General features: G+C 40.7%; 1 protein-coding gene across 1 annotated transcript; it reads right to left on the bottom strand.

The window, feature by feature from the left end:
- Positions 1 to 404: 404 nt before the first annotated feature.
- GSPT2 (G1 to S phase transition 2) lies at positions 405 to 2959 on the bottom strand. The gene is made up of 2 exons (XM_032620972.1): positions 2843 to 2959; positions 405 to 2736 (listed from the first exon to the last, which is right to left on the bottom strand). The coding sequence occupies exon 2, from the start codon at positions 2723 to 2725 to the stop codon at positions 827 to 829; it is 1899 nt and encodes a 632-aa protein (XP_032476863.1). The 5' UTR covers positions 2726 to 2736; positions 2843 to 2959; the 3' UTR covers positions 405 to 826.
- Between the last annotated feature and the right edge of the window lie 6252 nt (positions 2960 to 9211).

Below are 9211 nucleotides of genomic sequence, written 5' to 3'. Positions count from 1 at the left end.
ATGAGGGAGTGCAGATAACAGTCTAGTCAACATACGGTCTGAATCACCAGGTATATGTGTAATATGGCCATGTTCAACATTTGGGGACTTGATAGATGGCCTGAGCTTTTCTTTTTCAAATCACAAGTGGGGAAGCAGAAGAGCTCCTTTATTGACTGGACTTGAACACAGAAAACAAAGTTCATTGGGAAGACCTCTAAATTATTTTTCTCAAAATTAAAATTTTTCCTTTAACACAAACCTGTGCATTGTTTGTAAATTCCTCATTTAAAACAGTGAGTGCAGGACAGTTGTTAAAAGCCCAGGTAATAAAATGTATTCAGTTACTTGAGACAGTAAAAAACCTAACTGAGAAGTATTACAGACAAATTAAAAAAAATATTCAAAAGCATTTCAAATACCAATAAGAGTTTCAAATGGAATTTTATTCACATGTTAGTTGTCTTTTTAACATGTACACACACACTGACACACTCTGATTGGTCTGCGTGGAACAAGGGTTGTCTAAATATCCTAAGGGAAAATGAAAAATTAAAAAATATATTAATTTTTCATTGTTATAGACAATTACATCCACATCACTTACAAAGCTATTACTGATTCTGTTCAAGGAAGCGGAATGGCATAGGAGGAGGAAACTTAATGGTAAATTCAGCAGTGACACAACTGAGATCTCAACATGAGAAAGCTGACAAAACATGGATTTTTGCTGTGAAATTTTTCTTTGCAAAATATGGAGAAAAGTCAATGGGCAGTAAATAAGAGAAGGTGGTGAACTTTTGTAGTCAATTCTCACAGTATTGTGTAGGGACAACAAGAAAACTGCTTAGTCCTTCTCTGGAACCAGTTTCAGAACTTTTCCAATCGCAATGGTCTTACCCTCATCTCTTAAAGTAAAACGACCCATTTGAGGAAAATCTTTGAATGTCTCAAGGCAGATAGTTCCTGCTGTCCTTAAACGGGCAATACACACTTGATCTTGTTTCACGAAGCGGGGCCGTGTCTTACTCTTTTCTCCTGATTTTTTATCTACCAAGGAGATTAAGGCTGTTATCTCAACTTCCTCAATACAAGTATGAATGTGCAGCACCGCATTATAACCTGGGCAGATGATGGACTTGTGCTCAATAATCACTATCTGAACATCAAATGTGCGTCCAGAATGGCAAAGATTATTAGGATCACAGAGTATGAATCCTGGAAGAATCTCTTCTTCTTCAATTCCCTTCAGTCTGATTTTAAGGTTTTCACCTGGGGCTACATAATCAGTTTCAGCATCATCAGAAAGTATTCCAAGAACTTCCACATTGTGCTTGTTTGGCATCATCACAAGCTGCTGGCCTTTAAAAATGGATCCTGATTCCAGCTTTCCCAGGACCACAGTGCCCATATCCTTGTACTTATCCACAATTGGCAGTCTAATTGGTCCATCAATGGATCTGTTGAAGTTTGGCATATTATCCAAATACGGAATGAATGGTAATCCAGTGTACCAAGGGCAGAAATCTGATTGCTCTTTAATATTTGCCCCAGTAAGCCCTGAGCAGGGCATAAAGTGAATGTCCTTTTTGGGACTGAAGCCGACTTTCTTCAAAAAGGGCACTAGCTTTTCTTTACATTCTTCATATCTCTCGCTGCTCCAGTTTACTGTGGGATCATCCATCTTATTAATAAGCACTATTAAATATTTCACCCCTGCTGTTTTTGCCAACATTGCATGTTCTCTTGTCTGTCCACCTTTTTCAAATCCAGTCTCAAACTCTCCTTTCCTGGCAGAGATTACCAGTACAGCCAAATCAGCTTGAGAAGCACCACCAATCATATTTGGGACAAAACTCTTGTGGCCAGGGGCATCTAAAATTGTGAAATGTTTCTTTTCTGTTTCAAAATAGGCACGACCCACTTCTACTGTTTTACCCTTGTCTCGTTCTTCCTGATTTGTATCTAAGGCCCACGACAAATACCAAGTTTCTCTGTTTTTTTCTTTAGCTTCTCTTTCATATTTCTCAAGTGTCCTTTTGTCAACCATTCCTGTCAAAAACATTATCTGTCCTCCAATGGTTGACTTTCCGGCATCTACATGCCCAATGAATACCACATTTACGTGTTCTTTTTTAGGAGCACCTGAGGGTACGACCACAGATTTCGATTTTCTGATTTCCTCTTTCTCAATCAATTCCTGGCCACTTTCTTCTGGGGGCCCCGAATCTCCCAAGGAACTACCCCCTGGCTCAGCTTCACTTACTTCTTTATTGTGCTCCCATGATTCTTCTAAGACCATCTCCACCTCTCCATTTTCTACAACAGGTTCCGAAAGTTCCATGGTAACGGCTGAATTGGAACCTTCACGCCACACTAACTGTTCCTCTTTGGAATGTTCCACAGGTGCCCCCCGTCCCAGCCTTTTACCTTGAGGGTCGCCCGCGCCGGGGCAGGTTTCATCGATGCCGGGGGCGTCGGCCGGGGGGATCTGCGGCTGGCAGGGGCCCCGCAGGAAGGACGGCACGAACTCCGCGGCGTGGACGTTAGGCACGAAGGGTTTGGCGTTGACGTTGAGCTGTCGGCTGAAGGCCGAGATGAGGGGCTCACGCTGGGCCTCGGCCGCCGCCGCAGCAGCCGCCGAGGCGGCTCGGTCCCCGCTTGGGGCCAAACCCGGTGCTTCTATGTCCACCTGGTCCCAGCAGTCGGGAGCCGAGTCGCTGCTGCTGCTGCTGCCCGGATCCATACTCCTCAGCCCTGATGGATGCAGGAAGGGAGCGGGCTCAACGGGCCAGAAAGAGAGGGCAGTGCCGCCGGGGGTGAGGCGGCAAGAGCAGGGGGCTCAGGGGGGAGCGACACGAACCTTAGCGGCGGCGCGGAGGCAGCCCGGTCCCGACGCTGCATTCGCAACTGCGGCGGCGGCAGCAGATATGGCGGCGCAGCCTCTCCTGTTGTGTATGAGCGGATCTCCTCCCCCAAACCCCGACCACTTCCGACTCCTCCACCGCCGACCCAGCGCCGGGCGGGGATTGACCCCTCGCTGCCATCCGTACGCTCGGCCTCCTGCATCCTCAGTCCTGGGTGAAGTCCGAAAGTCTCTCTCTCTTTTTTTTTTTTTTTACGTAAATGTCCATTCATTTTTGTTCACGCGGTCCGGGAGAGCGATTTGACCACGATTTAATGATTAAGCCTAGACAGGCACACCTGATTTCCAATTCTACTCAAGATTCAAGTGAAAATGAAAATTCCTATTGAACAAATGGAGGTAGGATAGGGGTTAAAGGTTTACCCAGCAACGGAAGGAAGCAATTAGTGATCAGGGAGGCGCTTTTGAAATACAGGGAGATGAAGCCGAACCTTGGAAATGCGACTTTAGATCAGTATTAATTTGAAACCCGAGGCCTTTGGATTTCCCTTTTCCAGGGCCGCCCCTCCCGCCCCCCCCCGCACCCCCATAAGCCTATAACTTTAGCTGATGGCTTCTACCGTGTAAAGATGGGGTTATAACCTTTTTTCATGTTAAGCACTTTGGCTGTATCTACATGGAAGGAATTCCCAAGGAGACCCTTGTCCCAGTAAAGCTGCACAACCTACAGCATTTGTGCAGGTGCCAGGACAATGGCTGGCCTGTGGTACAGTGGTGGATCACATAGACAGGCACAAGACTCAGATCACTTGTATTCTTCTAACCAACTGTATTCTGGTGTACCTGCCCCACTCACCAGCACCTCCCTGGAGTACACCGTAGGTCCACAGGCTTTCCTCTCTAATTCTGGGGGCCTGGAACCTTACTGCTGATACTGGGTTTGCTCTAAGAAAGAATCAGTGTCATATTGGAACCTTACAAGGCTTGTGAGTATCAGCCTAATTAAGCTGATTAAGACCTCTGAGATGGGCAAAGTCCATAAGACCCTAAGCAATAGAATCTCACGCTTAGAAAGAGTTTGTAACATTTGAGCCAAAGCCTAGAAGAGCTACTTTGTAAATTATCTTAATTTAGATCAAACTGAAATAGAAAAAAGATACTGGGAAAATGCGGTTTGCTAGTACAAGATGAAGTCAGAGTTGGATATTAAATAAATCCAACAATAACCCAAAAGGTAAAAATTAGTAACTGATTTATAACTTAAGAAATTTGTTCTGCAGATTTCAGGGGTAGAAAAAAATGTCGTATGTCTAACACACTTGGATCCTTGGTGGTTTCAGTCTGGGGTTGCTACTATTTTACTAGCTCTGTGCTGTTCCCAAGCCATTAGATGTGAAACCTCTTCATTCTTTTTGCCTCAGGTAATGGCTTAATTATTCGCTATCACATAAAGAGAATGTACACACCTAATCACAAAGAATAGGAAGAAATGAGAGGGTGAATGTGCAGAGACCCTTGGACAGCACTCTATAATGTGCTTGAGCCTTTCTTGGGCATTCTGTGAACCTCAGATAGATTTACTAAAATGTCTCTGGGAGAACTTGTCAAGGTTTAGGCAATTGTGTTCACATAAAGTTAGTAATAGAAAGGAAGCGAAACAGACCAGAGACATTTCCTTTACCTGGGTCATTTGTATTGATCATGAGAATATTAGTGTAATTGCTACTTAATAATATCTCTGTTAGAGAACAGAGGATGATTCACTTTTAGAAACCTAAAGGAGAAATGAGAAATGGTGACTGGATGTCTTCACAAGCCATCATCCTTGGGGCTCAGAGAGAGGCAGATACACCCAAGAGAAAGAAACACTGACCAGGCTATATACACAGAGACTAACCTTGGACAAAATGCTCTTGGTCTGTGTGATGGGCTGACTGTCTCCAGTTGATCTGCCTAGAAATTTGAGAGAGCTCATCAGTATATGGGAGAAGTCCCATCAAAGGCAATATCTGGCCACTGCTTAATTCAATCATTTTCCCCTTAAAATTTTTTCTTGCAAAATATAGCACAAGTACAGAAAATTGCATAAAACAAAATTATAGCTTATTGACTTAGAAGGAAAACACACTGGTAACTACCACCGAAATTAATAGAACTTTGCCAGCCAATCCAGAAGGCTTCTCTGTACCCTATGCAAACACAGCTCACTCCTTCCATCCTTAAATGTAACCACTATCCTGACATTTATGGTAATCACCTTCATGATTTTCTGTACAGTTTTATCCCACAAATATATACTCAAACACTACAGTTCAATTTTGCCTAGCTTTTTCTTTTAACATCTTTATTGGAGTATAATTGTTTTACAATGGTGTGTTAGTTTCTGCTTTAAAACAAAGTGAATCAGTTATAAATATACATATATCCCCATATCTCTTCCCTCTTGCGTCTCCCTCCCTCCCACCCTCCCTATCCCACCACTCTAGGTGGTCACAAAGCACCGAGCTCATCTCCCTGTGCTATGCAGCTTCTTCCCTCTAGCTATCTATTTTACATTTGGCAGTGTATATATGTCCATGCCACTCTCTCACTTTCTCCCAGCTTACTCTTCCGCCTCCCCGTGTCCTCAAGTCCATTCTCTAGTAGGTAGGTCTGTGTCTTTATTCTCTTCTTACCCCTAGGTTCTTCATGACCATTTTTTTTTTACATTCCATATATATGTGTTAGCATACGGTATTTGTTTTTCTCTTTCTGACTTACTTCACTCCCTATGACACACTCTAGGTCCATCCACCTCACTACAAATAACTCAATTTCGTTTCTTTTTATGGATGAGTAATATTCCCTTGTATATATGTGCCACATCTTCTTTGTCCATTCATCTGTCCATGGACACTTAGGTTGCTTCCATGTCCTGGCTACTGTAAATACAGCTGCAATGAACATTTTGGTACATGACTCTTTTTGAATTATGGCTTTCTGAGGGTATATGCCCAGTAGGAGGATTGCTGGGTCATATGGTAATTTTATTTTTAGTTTTTTAAGGAACCTCCATACTCTTCTCCATAGTGGCTGTATCAATTTACATTCCCACCAACAGTGCAAGAGGCTTCCCTTTTTCCACACCCTCTCCATCATTTGTTGTTTGTAGATTTTTTGATGATGGCCATTCTGACCAGTGTGAGATGATATCTCATTGCAGTTTTGATTTGCATTTCTCTAATGATTAATGATGTGAGCATTCTTTCATGTGTCTATTGGCAATCTATAGATTTTCTTTGGAGAAATGTCTTTTGGAGATTAATCTTTGCCAGTTGCTTCATTTGCAAATATTTTCTCCCATTCTGAGGGCTGTCTTTTCATCTTGTTTATGGTTTCCTTTGCTGTGCAAAAGCTTTTAAGTTTCATTAGGTCCCATTTGTTTATTTTTGTTTTTATTTCCATTTCTCTAGGAGGTGGGTCAAAAAGGATCATGCTGTGATATATGTCATAGAGTGTTCTGCCTATGTTTTCCTCTAAGAGTTTGATAGTTTCTGGCCTTACATTTAGGTCTTTAATCCATTTTGACTTTATTTCTGTGTATGGTATTACGGAGTGTTCTAATTTCGTTCTTTTACATGTAGCTGTCCAGTTTTCCCAGCACCATTTATTGAAGAGGCTGTCTATTCTCGATTGTGTATTCTTGCTTCTTTTATTAAAACTAAGGTGACCATATGTGCGTGGGTTTATCTCTGGGCTTTCTATCCTGTTCCTCTGATCGATGTTTCTGTTTTCATGCCAATACCGTACTGTATTGATTACTGTAGCTTTGAAGTACAGTCTGAAGTCAGGGAGCCTGATTCCTCCAGCTCCGTTTTTCTTTCTCAAGCTTGCTTTGGCTACTCCGGGTCTTTTGTGTTTCTGTACAAATTGTGAAATTTTTTGTTCTAGTTCTGTGAAAACTGCCAGTGGTAGTTTGCTAAGGATTGCATTGAATCTAAAGATTGCTTTGGGTAGTAGAGTCACTTTCACAATGTTGATTCTTCCAATCCAAGAACATGGTGTACCTCTCCATCTATTTGTATTATCTTTAATTTATTTCATCAGTGTCATTTAATTTCTGCATACAAGTCTTTTGTCTCCTTAGGTAGGTTTATTCCTAGGTATTTTATTCTTATTGTTGCAATGGTAAATGGGAGTGTTTTCTTGATTTCACTTTCTGATTTTTCATCATTACTGTAGAGGAATGCAAGAGATTTCTGTGCATTGATTTTGTACCCTGCTAGTTTACCAAATTCATTGATTAGCTCTAGTAGTTTTCTGGTAGCCTCTTTAGGATTCTCTATATATAGTATCATGTCATCTACAAACAGCTTTACTCCATCTTTTCCAATTTGGATTCCTTTTATTTCTTTATCTTCTCTGATTGCTGTGGCTAACTTCCAAAACTATGTTGAATAAGAGTGGTGAGACTGGGCAACCTTGTCTTGTTTCTGGCCTTAGCGGAAATGCTTTCAGTTTTTCACCATTGAGGACGATGTTGTCTGTGTGTTTGTCATATATGGCCTTTATTATGTTGAGGTAAGTTCTCTCTATGCCTACTTTCTGGAGGGTTTTTATCATAAATGGGTATTGAATTTTGTCAAAACTTTCTGTGCATCTATTGAGATGATCATATGCTTTTTCTCCTTCAATTTGTTAATATGGTGTATCACATTGATTGATTTGTGTATATTGAATAATCCTTGCATTCCTGGAATAAACCCCACTTGACCATGTTGTAAGATCCTTTTAATATGCTGTTGGATTCTGTTTGCTAGTATTTTGTTGAGGTTTTTTGTATCTATGTTCATCAGTGATATTGGCCTGTAGTTTTCTTTCTTTGTGACATCTTTGTCTGGTTTTGGTATCAGGGTGATGGTGGTCTCGAAGAATGAGTTTGGGAGTTTTCCTCCCTCTGCTATATTTTGGAAGAGTTTGAGAAGGATGGGTGTTAGTTCTTCTCTAAATGTTTGATAGAATTCGCCTGTGAAGCCATCTGGTCCTGAGCTTTTGTTTGTTGGAAGATTTTTAATCACAGTTTCAATTTCAGTGCTTGTGATTGGTGTGTTCATATTTTCTATTTCTTCCTGGTTCAGTCTTGGAAGGTTGTGGTTTTCCAAGAATTGGTCCATTTCTTCCAGGTGTCCATTTTATTGGCATATAGTTTCTAGTAGTAATCTCTCGTGATCCTTTGTATTTCTGCAGTGTCAGTTGTTACTTCTTTTTCATTTCTAATTCTATTGATTTGAGTCTTCTCCCTTTTGTTCTTCATGAGTCTGGCTAATGGTTTATCAATTTTGTTTACCTTCTCAAAGAACCAACTTTTAGTTTTATTGATATTTGCTGTCGTTTCTTTCATTTCTTTTTCAATTATTTCTGATCTGATCTTTATGATTTCTTTCCTTCTGCTAATTTTAGGGTTTTTTCGTTCTTCTTTCTCTAATTGCTTTAAGTGTAAGGTTAGGTTGTTTCTTTTCTCTTAAGGTAGGATTGTGTTGCTATAAACTTCCATCTTAGAACTGCTTTTGCTGCATCCCATATGTTTTGGGTCGTCGTGTTTTCATTTTTTTCTAGGTATTTTTGATTTCCTCTTTGATTTCTTCAGTGAACTCTTGGTTATTAAGTAGTGTGTTGTTTAGCCTCCATGTGTTTGTATTTCTTACAGATTTTTTCCTGTAATTGATATCTAGTCTCATAGTGTTGTGGTCGGAAAAGATACTTGATAGGATATCTATTTTCTTGAATTTACCAGGGCTTGATATGTGACCCAAGATGTGATTTATCCTGGAGAATGTTCCATGAGCACTTGAGAGGAAAGTGTATTCTGTTGATTTTGGATGGAATGTCCTATAAATACCAATTAAGTCCATCATGTTTTATGTGTCATTTAAAGCTTGTGTGCCCTTATTTGTTTTCATTTTTGATGATCTGTCCATTGGTGAAAGTGAGGTGTTAAAGTCCCCGACTATTATTGTGTTACTGTCGATTTCCCCTTTTATGGCTGTTAGTATTTGCCTTATGTCTTGAGGTGCTCCTCTGTTGGGTGCATAAATATTTACAATTGTTATATCTTCTTCTTGGATTGATCCCTTGATTGTCATGTAGCATCCTTCTTTGTCTCTTGTAATAAAGTTTGATTTAACGTCTATTTTGTCTGATATGAGAATTCCTACTCCAGCTTTCTTTTGATTTCCATTTGCATGAAATATCTTTTTCCATCCTCTCACTTTCAGTCTGTATGTGTCCCTAGGTCTGAAGTGGGTCTCTTGTAGACAGCATATATATGGGTCTTGTTTTTGTATCCATTCAGCCACTGTACGCCTTTTGGTTGGAGCATTTAATCCA

This window comes from Phocoena sinus, chromosome X (assembly GCF_008692025.1).
Source record: "Phocoena sinus isolate mPhoSin1 chromosome X, mPhoSin1.pri, whole genome shotgun sequence".
Lineage (NCBI taxonomy): Eukaryota > Metazoa > Chordata > Mammalia > Artiodactyla > Phocoenidae > Phocoena > Phocoena sinus.
Note: the sequence above shows the minus strand (reverse complement) of the source record. Positions and strands in the feature narration are given on the sequence as shown.

Excerpts from the sequence above, each read along its gene's own strand:
- GSPT2 (XM_032620972.1), bottom strand. The coding sequence starts at position 2,725 with ATGGATCCGGGCAGCAGCAGCAGCAGCGACTCGGCTCCCGACTGCTGG.